General features: G+C 40.7%; 2 protein-coding genes across 3 annotated transcripts in view; both read right to left on the bottom strand.

Moving 5' to 3' along the window:
* The window catches only part of LOC138042467 (uncharacterized), a 244,564-nt gene that overhangs the window by 15,919 nt on the left and 212,462 nt on the right, over positions 1 to 16,183 (bottom strand). The gene's annotated exons all lie outside the window — the stretch shown is intronic.
* The window catches only part of LOC138042468 (uncharacterized), a 67,701-nt gene that overhangs the window by 4,246 nt on the left and 47,272 nt on the right, over positions 1 to 16,183 (bottom strand). The window contains exons 5-6 of the mRNA XM_068888373.1: positions 5,056 to 5,168; positions 4,137 to 4,314 (exon numbers count right to left, since the gene is read on the bottom strand). Of these exons, the coding sequence (XP_068744474.1) occupies positions 4,137 to 4,314; positions 5,056 to 5,168 (291 nt within the window). The remainder of the gene's footprint in view (positions 1 to 4,136; positions 4,315 to 5,055; positions 5,169 to 16,183) is intronic.

Genomic DNA, 16,183 nt, shown 5'->3' with positions numbered 1-16,183 from the left:
AACGATTAGCCACAGGAAGACCAACATCCTGGCGCAAGGTGCTGAGTCCCCCCAGTCATCACCATCAACAACATGGAGCTGGAGGTTGTGGACACCTTCACCTACTTGGGATCCACCGTGTCGAGCTCGACTTCGCTCGATGCTGAGATCAGCTGCCGGATCGCCAAAGCAGCTGCTGTCATGGCCAAACTCAACGAGCGAGTGTGGGCAAATGACCTGCTGAGCGAAAGGACCAAGATGTGCGTCTACCAAGCTTGTGTCCTGTCGACTCTCCTTTTTTAGCAGCGAGTCGTGGACGACCTTTGCCAAACAAGAGCGGAGACTCAACGGATTCCACCTCCGCTGCCTTCGGCGCCTGCTGCACATCAGGTGGCAGGACAAATTCACCAACACCGAGGTCCTGGAGTGCCCTGGCTCACTGAGCATGCCATCACTGCTCATTCAGCGACGCCTTCGATGGCTCGGCCATGCACATCGCATAGAGCCTGACCGCCTGAGAACTGCAGGCGCGTAGGTCGACCGCTGCTGCGTTACAAGGACTTCATCAAGCGAGACTTGCGATCTGCACTAATCGACACCAATGCATGGGAGGACATCGCCAAACACCGAGATACATGGCGGCTAAGTGTCAAAACGGGAGTTTCAAAGGCGAAAGCGAACGCTAGAGTCCAGGCTACATGAAAGAGAGCGGCGACGAAAGAACGCGCAGCCTCTGCGCGCGAATCCACAAGGCGCGTCTGCGCCACCTGCAACAGAGACTGCCACTCAAGAATCGGGTTACACAGTCATAAAAGGTCCTGCTCAAATCCCCAGCGCTGACCATCGCCTCTTCGAGACGAGGATGCCATTAAAATCAATGTTTTAGGATGCCTAATGCCATCTCCCCGAAACTATTAACTTCGCATAAATTATATTTTGAATTGACGTTACAGACACGATCAATTGTTCACACGTCCAGCCGTCTCTTCTCGGGGAGAATACCCGAACTCGAGTCAGCGGCGGAAATCGAGCCTACATTGTTTCCTGTTAAAATATTTTATCCTAATCTACCAAAAGTCCATTCATTACTCAAGTAAGAATCTGGTATCAGGTTTGTCCCCCATCAGCGTCAGAAAAGTGCCTATTTCTAAACCAAATTTTGCGGGGAAAATAAGCAAATAGACTAAATGTTGTACCCAACTCAAAAATACCGGAGTTGAGACTCTTTGTGTATTGTATTTGCATTAGAAATACCTGGAAGAACACGTTATATTCCCAAAGGTTTGAATTGGGTATAACTTTTGGTCTATTGTTTATTTTCCCGCAAAACTTGGTTTAAATAGACAGCGATTGTTTGAAAAAGATGACAAATGGAAGGTCTATTGGCACTGACGCAGTACCAATGGAAGCAATGAAATACTGCGAAGTCGATCGGGTAATTGACTTGATTGTACGACAACAAAACACTATCTGGGACCTAAAGGATATCCCGGCCAGATGGCGAGACTCGAAAACAGTTGTTCGTTACAAGAAGGGCAGCCGTCTGGTCTGCAAAAACTACCGCGGGCTCTCAATAACCGATAACCTATCGCTCATTACACCAATGGTAATCAACCAACGTCTGGAGAAAGTTTAGGAGGCGAACATCGATAATTATCAGTTTGGTTTCCGGAAGGATCGTAGTACCGTTGACAACTTATTTGTCTATAATCGGTTGCGCAGATCATCAACAGCAAAGATTTAGCACTCTATGTGGATCTAACCACCGAATTTGACAAACTACCAAGGCGGCTATTATGGAAAGTGATTGAATTACGCACGGAGAGTAAAAAACGCGATGCGATTTTACAAGCGTTTTACTGAAACACACGTGCCAATATCAGCAATAGCGAAATTTGGTTTGATGTTTTTGGAGGGGCGCGGGGGAATCTCCGCCGGTCTTTGTATGGCATTTCGACTGGGTCTTGAAAATCGTGAAACATCGAGTTGAAAAAGAAGTTGGATCTACTGGAGTCAGTTTTCGGTATAACATCGATCAGTTTTTGATCCCAAAACGCGGTGAAAAATGCGAAATAGCGGACAACTACACGGAACGGAAAACAGTTACGGCGTTTTTATTTCCGGATGACCTAACAGCGTTGACATCAGGCCCTGAAGAGGCAGAAAAAATTCTTGACATTTTGAATCAAGAATGTGCGAGGTGGGGGTTATACGTCTCGTTTGGGAAAACGTATACTCAAGAATGGCCAGCAGGAAATGAGGAATTACAGTACTTATTTTCGGTTGATGGTAACAAAATCGAAAACGTAACTAAGTTCAAGGCGCTTGGCCAGAATATTGACAACACAAACCGCGAGGGGTATATTCTGTACAGAACAGGCCAAGCAACAGGTCAATTCAACCACAAACGGCACATTTTCACAGACCACAAAAATGTGAATAAACGAGTCAGAGTAGACTTTTTGCAAAGCTTAGTTCAAAACTCGTTGATTTACGGCGTTCAAGCAGCATGCCCGACCGAGGAGAATATCAAACGTTTATCCACTTGAAGTTGCTGGTACCGGTTTTTACGTCAGATGACACCGGGCGGCTATGCGAGAAGGCCATGTGAGGACGGCGAGGAATCAATGGCTTATAAATACTCGAACGCCGAGCTCGACAATTTTTTTGGTACGTCGCCGTTGAAGAATTTGATTCATGTACACTACCTCAATTACATCGCGCACATTGAAAATTGAAGTTTGTTTTCAGAAGGTTAGGGTTGGGGTCATAAAATGGGTGGTATTTAGGCCTAGTAAGTGGATTTTTGACTGGTTAAATTTCGAGAGCCGCAGTCAGACTGGTTTGCGCGCGGCCGTTTAACATGGCATATAACAGTTGCTATTAGGAAGTCTGAAGAAGGCGAGCAGTTTGAATATGAAACATTCGTGCATGTCTTTCAGACCTTTTTACAAGACAGTGCTGTAGTGCCATCGATAAAGAAGGATTGTTGTGTTTCGCTGAAGAAGGAAAACGGTGTATTGTAAGCAAGATAATGCCGGCTGTTACCGCGGTGGATATATTGTGGCTTAATTTGATTTTTGGTTGAAAATTTCTCAAACCAGTTTATTTCTGGGTGATGCACTTGGTGTAAAAGAACAAAAGCCCTCTCTGATCAATCAACACAGTGTGGTCTACAAATTTTCATGTCCTCTGTGCGATGCAGAATACATAGGCCTCACAACTCGACATCTTTTTCAGAGAATCGAAGAACACTGTCGCAGTTCTTCATCCATTCGCAGGCATCTTCAACAAGATCATGATACCAGCTATAGATCTCTTGACTTAGCCAAGGATTTTGCAGTTCTGAGGAAATGCCAAGGAAAGATGGACTGTCTGGTATACGAGATGCTCCTGATCAAAAAGTACAGACCAAGCCTTAACATCCAATCAGACTCAATACGTGCTAAAGTATTCACTTGACTTTGGGTTTTCCCTTGTGTGAGGTCACTGGATGATTCACTGGCTTAGAACAATAGACTATTGTTTTCGGTTTAGGCTTTTGACTACTTACTTATGTAAATTTTCTTCATCATTTTCTTGATAATGATGACAGGATGTCATCGAAACGTCCAAATCTCTCCGCGTTAGTTTTTCTCATAAATTTAATAACAAAAGTCAATCTTATACATAGTATTGATGTGCACGGTAAATTCCGAAAGTCCATCAAGTCAATCTCCAGCATTGACAAGGATGACGTTGCTTGTAATGGATTGGTTACCTCTTTGATTCTACTGGTAATTGGTTTGTGTTCTGCATGCAGTCGACATAAGCTCACAAAGAGGTTAAAAACCCCTTGGCTGACTTTGCGACGCGACAAAGTTTGAAAAAATCGCATCACCAGCGCGAGCAAAAAATCGCTCGTTTAGCCGCGGCTTAACCAATGATGATGATGATGATGATGATGAGCAGTACGTTCAAGAGGGTGAGGTTTCTGTATTTTTCTTCCATTCCAGCAGTTTAGCACAATATTGTAAGCAAGATGAAATTAAATTGTTCTTGTGGTCACTATGAATTCAATGCAAGTGGACCTATGACCGAGTCAGTAATAGTCCCGGCGAACACTGGATGATTCTTCGTTTCTTTTAAAAAAACAGATATGTCATGCCCTTACTTACCATCAAGCAATTTTAAAATAACTCCACAGCTCTGAATGTCTTTTATCGTTACTCCTGTAAAATCAAGTATACGCTGACTCGTAGTTGCTGGAATGTACATGCTTTGCAGAAATTCGCAGTCGTCACTGGTCAACGGCACAGGAAGTAAAATCTTAGTCTCATCAGTGCTTTTTTCAAACTGTGAAGAGATGACACTGTGAGCGCGTTATCACTTGATTTTCGCAAGTTTGCTATTGCACTGGTTTTGCTTTGCCACTCTAGTGATTTGCCAAAATAGCTAGTGTGCTTATACATCGTTAACCAATCGAAAGCAAGAGAAACAATGGCGTTTATGCCGACCGTTAACGCGTCTGTAGTTGAAAAAATATGCTGCGATTTAAAAGACATAAACGGCCGGATTTTTTTCAACTACCAGATTACGATCAAAAATAAAATCAAAAAACTATGTCTTCTACCCGGTCGCCCATCCCAGTACAAACTCCTTCAAACCGGGATTAACTAATCATTGCGTGGCGAGTTACCATACACTTGTCCGAATTTAGCGAAATCCCGAGCAAATTGTAGACGTTCTTTGCCAAATGTAATCATTTTAACTTGCACCGAGTGGTTTTCCCCGCGCTTGCCAGTTTTGGTCAAGGAACAGCTAGAATATTTCTTAAAACCAATCAAAATGCCGTTTCTTTCTCAATACCTTTGTCACTGCCCTGCAACTATCCACCGTCTTGTGTTGTTGTGCTGTTTTCTGGTTTTGTTTAACTACCTCGTTCCCAGGGTCACTCTTCTGGAAACGAGGTTGCTGTTCTACCTCCTTCCCCGTCTTGCACAGATGTGTGAATAAATCAAGGGAGGTATTCCCCAATCCCCAAGCCTATATCCTTCAGATCTACTGGCAAGTTAACAATTTTGTTTCTTGACTCACCCATCCCAGGTATTTTCTGACCCGCGCTTTTCGTTGCTCTCGGTTCTTCTCTGTCATTAGAACCGTCTTGTATATAGTGTCCATCATTTTAATGTCTTCGGCAGTGAAATAATCTGGAGCCAAAAGAAAAATTGTAGCAAAATTACTGAAACCATCTTTCTTTATATAATAAGCTCAATAGTGCACGAATTTGGATTGGTTCTTATCTATGATCTATTAGAGGTTAGACATTGGAAACCACGGGGGGAACACGAGCATGAGTTAGCTCCAAAAGAACTTCTTCTAATTTTACCCTCGCCGAAATACCTCAAGATCTTTGGTACCAGAGGATTTACCCTAGCTGGTCCTGGTCCATCTCAAGGAAGCTCCAAATAGTTTCTCCTTTTTTCACACAAATAAACATATTCTGTCCTTAGATATAGTTAGGGTAATCATATCGAGACGAAAATTGGCAAGAGTATTAAGTAATGGTCTGGCTAAGAAGCAGGCAGAAAAACAATAGCCCGCGGCAATAGCGTCGGTTAGTTAAAATGTGCCAACATTTTTAATCAAATTAAGTTCGGCTGTTCCCATTGGTGTAAGCAGCTAAAAGCGCGAAATTTGAATTTCAATGAAAAATGTAATCGACTTGCCGTCTAAAAAATTAGATTCTGTTTCGTAGAACAAATCATTATGCCTTCAAAAACTATGTTTGTAAATATCGTCAAGATTCTATGCGCCATTTGCCGATTGGCGAATGGCGCATAGAACAATGCCCAAATTTGGCCGAGAGACAGAGATCAAGGGCATGGGGAAGAAGAAATCCAAAAAAGGCTTTTTTTTCATTTTTTTCTCATCTTTTTTCGACATTTTCCGATATTAGCCAATCAGATGCCTCGATTGGAGCAGCAGCTTCTAAGTACTTTTGCCGCTGGGCTGCCTGCTTCTTAGCCGGACCATTACTTAAGTATTTGGCCAGAGTATTAAGTACCCATCGCAGATTTCTCACATTATATTTTCCTCCAAAATAAAGTTAGCATGGCAACGATATTAGGCATTGCTTTGAGCCTTAAAATCAACATATATTGTAAAAGTTAAAAAGTTTTACAAACTCGGAGCTAAAAGTTAAAACTTATGACATATTTCGTCCGTTGTTCAACCGGACTTCATCAGTCAAGGATGTGAATGTTAAAAAGATGAATTTTAAAAAGGTTTTTAACGCCTCTTGGGGGTTAGAATTGTGTCATAGATGGCTGCTAATTCGTAACCATTGTCTCTGTTTAACGCCGGTTTCGTAAGTTTAATTTGAATAGCTTCTTTTATCCTGCGTTTGAAACCGGCGTTAAACAGAGACAATGGTTACAAATTAGCAGTCATCTATGACACAATTGCGTTAAAAACCTTTTTAAAATTCATCCTTTTAACACTCACATCATTGACTGATGAAGTCCGGTTGAAAAACGGACGAAATATTTCATAAGTTTTAACTTTTAACTCCGAGTGTGTAAAACGTTTTAACTTTTATTATGCTTCCGGAGCAGGAAACAAATGTTTTTGATTGTAACATATATTGTCTTTTTTGAAGAAACGGGACGGTGAAATCTTTCCTTTCAGCGTTAACAGATGATGTTAGAAATAATCTCTAAAATATTTAAAATTCAACAAAATCTGTAGGCCAGTTTTTCGGAAAAATCAGTTTTTTTGTAATGTGTTTCTAAATTTTTTTTTACACCTACAGATTTTTTTAAATTCGAAAGACAAACTTTTTAAATGAAGCTAAACTAACATGCAAAAAAATGAAAAAAATACACCGTCCGGAAGCAGAGATATAAACGAGTAAAGTTGCAAAATCAGAAAAATTGCGGGGGCTACAAGATTAGCATTTGCGCATGCGTCACCCGCTCATTCGAGTGCACGCGCGAGTGGAGCTAAAGGCCAATACAAACGGATTTATTTTTTTGAAAAACTGACCTACAGATTTTGTTGAATTTTAAATATTTTAGAGATTATTGCTAACATTACCTAGTAACGCTGAATGAAAAGATTTCATCGTCCCGTTTTTTCGAAAAAGACAATATATGTTGATTTTAAGGCTCAAAGAAATGCCTCGTTTCGTTGCCATGGTAACGTTATTTTGGAGGAAAATGTAATGTAAGAAATCTATGATGGATACTTAATACCCTGGCCAAATTTTGTCTTGATATGATTACCCTAACTGTATCTAAAAACAGAATATGTTTATTTGTTTTAAAAGATGAGAAACTATTTCGAGGTTCCTTAAGCACGCGACAGTTTGGTGCCTCGGACGGAAACCGGAAGTAAACATTTTGTATGCCAGGAGAGTGGTCTCGCCAAGAAATTTAAAACTGTAGCAACCGCGCACCGATGGCTCAGTTGGTTGGTCATGCGAGAAGTCGTGAGTTCGACTCCGGCCGGATCAACACTCAGGGTCTTAAAATAACTGAGAAGACTGTGTTGCCTTTGTAATTGCATCTGCAAAGACTGTAAACCGGAGGTCTCCTCTCATAGCCCTTGTTGGAAAGTAGACAGTATGGGACGTTAAAGAACCCACTCACTATTCGATAAGAGTAGGGGACGTAGTTTGCGGTGTTGTGGTCTGACGTTATCTGGACGGGGAAATCTTTCACTTCCTAAAATTTAAAATTTCATGGTCATGGATCAAACTAGTCTTTGAAAGTGAATAAAAAAGTGAATTTTCAAGAAAACGGTTCTTAAGAACAACACAGTATATTTGGGACAATTTCGGAGCATATATAAAGTGGAAACGTTTGTCGAGGTGATGAGCACTTAAAGAGTTTTTAACAGCACAGATAAACATTGTTTATGATAGTGTGCGTTACATTCAGTATCATTATTAATGCGAAAGGAAGGTTTGCAAGTGTAAATTTTGATTCAAATCCAGAAGTTTAGGAAAAAAGATCCATGTTTTTGAAAACAACTAGGCAATGCCCTAGATATCCTGCCTTATTTGTGCTGTTTCTTCATAACCTAAAGCACTGACGTACCTGGTAAATAGTTGTCATTTGCATCCAGGTCAATTGGAATCCCCGCATCATCATCATCATCATCTTCCTCAGTTCCTCTTTGATTTCCAGCAAACTCCCCTTTCACCATCTCCAGCTTTTTGCTTGTTTCATTGTACTGAACGCGACAGTACTTGACGAGAATTGGTCCCCATGCATTCCTAGTTGCCACAACTGGAGGGATGATTTTTTTCTTGTATCTGCACTGGACTTTGGATTGTAAAACCTTAGCAAGCTCTGATGGGAGCTTCAATGCTGCATCTATTCCCCACTGAAAGCAGAAAGAGATGACAAATGTCAACTACATCATGATACAAATTGCATTTTGCGGAGCTTAAAAAACGGCGATTACTACAGTAACGAAAATACTATGGACTTTAAGATCTTCGATTGCGACGTTGACGGAAAGGTCACCTCAAAATATAACTTTGCTCTATCGTAAGTCTTTCGCGATTCTTTCATCCCGTTCTTGTTCTATAATTATGTGGTCGAAGTATTCTACAAACAAATTGGCTAGGAGCGGTTTCAGGGTACAAATGGAGAATAAGGGTTTGCATGTGTAAGCTCACAAGTTGTCGTCAAAATCTCAAATTTGGTGATTTCTCGTCATTGTTATGCAAAGTACCACAAAAATTAATACAAGACAAAATGCATTGCGCACGTGCAGCACGATTATTTTTCCTCAATCTTGTTTTGTAGCGTTGTCGTCACTTCAAAGGATAACTTTGAGCTTCCTTATTTCAAGTACTGCTATTTCGTAATTATTCTGTCTTATATATTCACATTGTACAGTACGGGCAAAGTATCATGACAGGACGTTGTCGTCAAAACCTTAAAATTGGTTTTTTTAAACTGTTGTTTTGCAGGGTACGGCGAGAAACGTATGAAAATGTGTACCGCTCGTTCATCTCGACCATTCAGTTTTCCTCTCTAAAGCAATAAAATTATTGTTTTTTGGTCTTGTCGCTGCCGTAGCCACGATCGTTTCTTAACTTCCTTTTTAAAAAAACGCCGCAATGGTAGCGGCAGTGTGGCGCGAACTCTTCCTGAGTTCGATTCCGCGGCCGGAACAGTCACTCGGAGTCTTAAAGTGACTAAAGCGTAAATGCTGTTGTGGTCAGCCTCAATGCCAACTAATCCCGAAGCCAGCCATAACTTAGGAAACTGTAAGAGCAGCAGAGATTGTGAAAAACGGCAAAGATGTTGTAAAACTGATTTACTCGTACAATGGAAATATAAGCACAACCAACAGGCGTATAAGGCAAGGCAAGGCAGGGCCAGAACACAAGATAAGACATAAGAGTCGTGCATATTCCTTTAAAAACGAGAGTGCCAAATAAACATCCGACCGGAATCGAATATTCGGAATCATCTTTTTTGGATTGAAACCGGCAAAAAATGCAGAAAGGAAAAACTTTCCAAACCGTTTTCCACCTGAACACGGAAAGCGTCGACTTTTAAGAGCTTTACTTGACGTAGCATGGCCGCGCAGCCACGTCAAGCCACAGAAAGGGCGCGAAAAATTAAACCTCTTTTACGTTTAGGTGTCCTAATACAAGAAGTAAATCTGCCTTGAGCCTGCGACCCAATCTAAAACCAGTACCTGGTCAGCGGTCAACTTAAAAGAAAACAGCTGCCCTCGGTGAGCTCTAAACTTAACCCGCAATATGACCACGTGATACTGGTCAGCAAATACCCTGTTTTGACAGGTGTCAATTGACCAAAACGTGGATGTCCAATAACAAAGATGTACGCTGTAAACGGCCGCCATGTTGTGCGTTTTGATAATTATTATTATTATTATTATTAATAATATTATTAGGATATTATTAAATTATTGGGCAACTTCGTCGTGCGTACGCACCCACGGGAAATACCGCTAGCCATGATTACCATGAGAATAGCAATTCATGGGTTCCTATGATTTTAGTGCTCCGGGAGCTCTGCTCAGGTCTTTAGGGACCTTTAGATCGAAGGACAAGGACGACTACGAGTAGTAGATTTTCGTACTGAGCACGCGCGTAATGTTTGGAGGCCGACGTTTTTCGAAGTGCGCTTGCTCAGAACGGAAAACTCTTACTCGTAGTAGTAGTAGTACTGGTCCTCAGATCTAAAGGTCCTTATTAGGGAGTTTAAGAAACGACGACGGTTTCGGCTACGGCAACGCCACAACACCTTAACATCATTAGTTAAAATATTGCTGTACTCTGGATAAGAACAACGTTAAAGCACCAAATGTGAGGTTTTAATGACAACGTGAGCGTCCAAATGCGAATCTTTCATTTTATATTTATACTTCGAAACCACTCGTATAAATTCGATTTTAGGATTATTCACATACTGAATACGACGTGAACGAAATGCAATAACCGCGAAAGACTTAGGATTGTGCAAAGTTACATTTTTAAGTGACGTTTTCGTCGTCGCCGCCGTAGCAAATCTTTAAGTGTCTCTTATAATATGGCTCTGTCTCACAAGGACTGGGAAGTACCAAGTTCACGAATTTAATTGGCTGAAATCGATATTGACCGCGGTCTAGATTTTCCCATCTAGACCGGCATCTAGAACGGTAATGTTTTGCGGTGAAAAGATGCAAACTATTCTGACAATATTTACTTATGGAAGTGCCAAACAGCATGATGACAAAAGAGAGGATGACGAGCAAACTTTGACAGAATTAAGTTCAGCTCATCGCCACTCATCGCCGTTCGCAAGCAAAATGTCAGTTAGTACAAACCAGTTACCTTAAACGAATTAAATTGTTCTTGTTTGCCATATAATAAACATCTTATTAACCGAGCTTAGTCAGTCTGTATGGGAGAATCTTGACCTCGGTCGTGTGTACAGACCTCACTGCGTTCGGTCTGTACTCACGACCTCGGTCAAGATTCTCCCATACAGACCTCCTGCTCGGTTAATAAGAGCTAAGTAATGCTTGCTTTAAATCCAGGAGTCATATCATAACTTAATGGAATACGATCGTCCGGGTGAGTGTAGTCCTAAGAAGGACAGTTTTGGGTGACATTGATCGATGTTTCCACAACCTTTGTGGAAGTCATCTTCTCTGCAGAGTCAAGCAAACCTTGTCGAAATGTTCATCAATGTCATCCAAAACAGTCCTTCTCAGGACCACACTCACCAGGACGATCGTACTTCCCTAAGTTATGCACACGTATTATGTTAAAATTATTAGCCCATGCACACATCGAGACAAAACAGTTGAAAAAATTTACCTTTACGTATAGTATGCGTTCGTTTTCATCCCGACGAAAATCCGAAAAGACACAAATGTTCTAAAATCTGAGTTTGCGTATTTCTCGTGTGCTAATTCTCACGTCATGCTTGAAACCAGGCTTAAATTAAATATTTTTCTCAAAGATTGAAAGGAGAGTTTTCTTTTCAATCCAAAAAAAATGTTAAGTATTTTCAACATTTTATGAGTGTTAAAGTTTCCCTTTGAAGGAGGAGGCTTACAGAAATCGCAAATCGGAAAAGAAAATTTCCCAAAACCGCAGAACTACAACTGATGCAAAATTGATATCATTGTTATTAAATGCAGTAATCACATTTTATGTTGCATGAAAAAAGAAACCCAAAAATGGCAAGCGCAAACAGGAAAGGTAAATCGAAACCAACCTCGTCCCCGGGGTCTTCTTGGTGAGTAGACCCTGGAGATGAGGTTGAGTCGAAACAAAAGGTCAAGTCAACAAAAATGAAAATATCTGCGCCAAACAAAAAAATACGGCAGTAAAGGGTAACTACCTTTTGTTGCCTGTTTCCTTGAACCTCAAATCTTTCGCTGTAAACCACAGATGTTACAAGAAGCAGTTCTTGATCTTGTAAACAGCTCATCTTGTTTGTATCCAGTTCAAAGCTTCTTAGTATTTCACGGAGGTCTGAATCCAATATATATTCCTGACTAACTTTCCCAAGCTGGAGGTCTCCAAGGTTGTCATCAATAGTCAATGTTATCTCGCCGGTTTCGCCAACGTTAACAATAACTTCCTTATGGCTAGAACAAAAAAACATTGTTTTTGTCAGTCACTCATTGTAGTTACCAGCAGCCCATGAGTAGGAACGAACAACAGCCCTATATTCCTGTCAAGGCGTTTTGACAGACCGATTTAACGGACGGTGCCTAGCTACTAATTAAATATATTTTTGCCCCGGTGTGTGATTATGCAGTAAATGTAGATCTTAACAGGTGTAATTGAAGTCCAAAAAGAAAATTGGAAGTAACCTCGCATTTTCAAAGATAATTCATGAATAATATTTGTAAAAAGGTTTGAAATACAAAGCAATGCATGGCGTTTTTTCTCAAATTGAAGCTTAATTATCTCTCAAAAATGCATGGCTACCCCCAATTTTTTTTTTGGACACCAAGAGTACTTACTAAGATCTACTTTCTCCGGATAGTTTTAAGCCTCGAAAAAATATCCCTATATTAGTAAGCATCGGCGATAGGAAATCCGAGTATCTGGAGATGCGCAGAACGTATGCGCAATAACAATAGTAGGCAACGTCCTTAAGCACGCTTGTCAACACGGACGGCGATCGGAAGTGATTTTGCAAAGAGGCTGACGTCACACTTCACAGACTTCAAGTCACAAACCTCAAAGCTGGCGTCCGTGGTGAAAACCAAAAACGCGAGAAGGTAAGTTCATTTTAGGTGCAATAACTCTGCTTTTTTGTCGAGTTTTGTGCTTTTCCTGTAAATGCTGGACAATCAACTTTCTAATTCCTATTATTTATGAAAGAAACTCTTCTTTGTAAGTTCTACCGGCTGATTAACAACAGCGCTGCAGAGTAAATCTCTTTTGAAAAATATTTGTTTTCCTTGATATATCCATTTGTATGTGCTCGTGTTTTTTCTCTGTGGTCTTAAATTTTTATGCGCTGTGGCAATGCTAAAACAACGTTTTTAGAAAGACCATGTTAAATTTTGCAGAATTTTAATGACCGTCAAATTTGATTTATTTTTTGGAGCGCTTCGTTTTTATTTGTCATTTGCTTCCCTTTACAAAAATGTACCAATTGGATTGGACAAATCAGCTAACACAGGCAGATCTGAACTTTGCGTTACATTCAGGATCATTTCAGGATTATCAATTATTTGTTTCAACAGTTTGGCTGTAGGGTGGGCTAAACCAGATAATGTTTCTTGATCTGTTTCTGTTCCTGCTTTATCTCTGACCCTGGTTTTTTACGTATCTGGTATTTTTCATGGTATCCACTAGACTTCAGGGCGTCATTGTATAAATAAGTGGTTTTTTTAAACTCGTCTTCGTTGCATGATAGGGTTGAGATTCTTGAGCTTATTGATGCCGGAACAAGTCTAATGATGGAGGGAGAGTGGTTAGATTTAGTGTTGATGTACAAAGGGTTGTTGTCGGGCTTCCTGCATGGACAACTGAATATTTGCCGGTTGTTAAGTTGAGCGTGACGTCCAGGGGCCGGTTACTAGAAACCTGGTTAGCGCTAACCGTTGGTTAAGAGGTATCTAAACCTATTGGTTTCCATGTTATTTAATGCTGGTTAGCGCTAACCATGCTTCGAGCAACGTGAGCCACGTAATTAACAACCTTCAGGTTGCTCTGCACGGTAATCCTTAAACCGAGGTCAGCAAGGATTTCACAAAAAACTTTCCTGATGTTGTCACCCGATCTTGTTCTCATATTCTTAAAGGCCGCCATCCCGTCGTCCCTGTACAACCAGCCTTGTATCATTATTTTGTTTTTAGTCTACAAATTATTTGCTGGTTAGATCTCCCAAGATCCGGCACTTCTACATTGTTCAGCTTGCCCTTGCATAAACAAAATTGTCTAACAAAAATTAACACTACATTGCCCCGGGGGTGAGGGGAGAGGGGACATTTTCGCGCCGTGCTTAAAATGTACCCTAAAGGATGAGAGTGTATGACCAATTTTGACCCCAATTGTAGATTATACGGCTAAGTTAAACATTCAACCATTATTTGCTCGGAGATTTTCCAGGGATTTTTTACTTTTATTCAATGCAATTAATGGGCATTATGATGAAAGACTTTTCTGATAACTTCCTGTTTAGTAAAGATCGAGATATTGTAGATCATAACTTAAGAAAAAACTACTCACATGCAGGACCTTGTTTTTATCGCTTATTTTAGAAGTGATGTTTATAAACATAGCTATTTTGATAGAATTGTTAATGAGTGGGACCCTGGCCAAATGAGATCAGGGAAGTTAAACCCCATGCAAAAAACGGAGGCACAAACTCCCAACCATGTAAGGATGTTCAGTGTATTATGGGAAGGATACGGCCCATAAGACCTACAAAAATTGGCTTCCATCTTGTTTTCAACGTGTTAATTGCGTTGCTATCTCCATGGAGACCATTTGTAATGAGCGTGCGTGGCCCCGACAATGTTGGAACTGAGCTGTGAAAACGGATCCAACATTTTTGGGCTACGTTTAGGCGATCACGGAACAAAAGAAGTGTCGGGAATTGCTGCCTCAGAAGTTTGACCGGTTTCAAACTTCGTGCAACAATTCCCAACAACATGCAGCAGGGTTTGCAAACGGACGAAGAAGGTAACACGCAAACAAAGTCGAGAGTTGTGGTGTCCGTTTACACAGGGCTTTAGTTTTCAGCTTAGATTTTAAAACTTAGCGGAGTGTAGATAGCCTTGTACTTTTCACGTGACCATATCGCGGGGTCGAGCTTAGAGCTCACCGAGGTCAGCTGGTTTTTTTTAAGTTGACCGTTGACCAAGTACTGGTTTTCGATTGGATTGCAGGCTCAACACAGGTCAACTCACCTAAACATAAACGAGGCTTCATTTTTCGCGCGCTTTCTGTGGCCATTGTAAGTCCATTACCAAATTTTAAGCTTGCTTCAACTTTGCTACTGGTTTATGACACTGCCTGAAAGAGGTAAGCCAGAATTCAAATTTTCTGAACATTTTTGGGCAATCAGTACAATCAAATATTTAAGAAATAGAAAACATGTACTGTGTTTTTATCGAGTTAAAGAAACACGAGTGAAAGTTTGGGAGAACGAGAATGCTCTGGGAACACGAGCCGCAGGCGAGTGTTTCAACAGCGTTTTCGAGTTCTCCCAAACTTTCACTCGTGTTTCTATATCTCGATAGAAACACGGAGTACATGTTTTCTATTTCTTTTAGAAAACAACGCGACGAGAAAAAGGAAAAAAACTTGTTAACTCTAATTATCAAGATGTAAATTCTCTTTGCTCGCGCCATCACTACGTCAACAGCTCGCGCTAGTTCTGTCTCCATCGAGTTATAAAAACACGATTTTTAACCAATCAGAGCTCGTATTTTCTTAGGACTGTTTTCTAAATTATCATATGGCAAGCGATTCTCAGGCTAAGCGGAGCACTATGATTGGCTGTTGTTCGGTCGGGATTTTACAGTACGGACCATAACCATGGAAACGATCCGTTTCCATATGTTTTCTCTCTCTCTCTTCATCGCAACAGTACAATTATAGCAAGCGGAATTTAGTTTTAAATTAATGTAAAAGGATACCGTTTAAACTTCGCTGATATTGAAGACGAAGATTACGAACATTCACAAAACGGAGACGTGTCCGATCGCTCAAAAAAACGATACCATACAATAAACAACTTACTAGCCTCACTTGCTAGGGACCGTACTGGGAATATTGGCCCTAGGTCGTTCTTATACCGGGCTCGGTTAATGAGGTTATCATTTTACTAGAAATCGAACGCACTTTACAAATTCATGATTATTACTAGTTTTAAAATTGATCACTACTGGTATTTTTCTGGGTGGAGTCGGTTTTCGGGGCAAAAGTGAAGACCGTTCAGTTCACAAATTGCCTGGAGCCTTTGATTGAAGTTTGGCCGTCGCAGTCCGTTACTAATTTTCTATACTTTGTAAAAACTTCTACTCCAGACAATAACTCACAATTAAATGAACTTTAATCCGTTTTTCTAGCCTGTCCTCACGTCCATAATGTTTTTCAAGGTTAGTTACCAGGCTCCGTGGGCCTTGAAATTGCCTGAGAAAAATGGCTTAACAAACAACTCACACAAATCAATTACAACTTAATTCATTTATAAAAAAAACCCATACCTGACCG

This window comes from Montipora capricornis, chromosome 3, assembly GCF_036669925.1.
Source record: "Montipora capricornis isolate CH-2021 chromosome 3, ASM3666992v2, whole genome shotgun sequence".
Taxonomy (NCBI): Eukaryota; Metazoa; Cnidaria; class Anthozoa; order Scleractinia; family Acroporidae; genus Montipora; species Montipora capricornis.
This window is presented reverse-complemented; position numbering and strand designations above follow the sequence as displayed.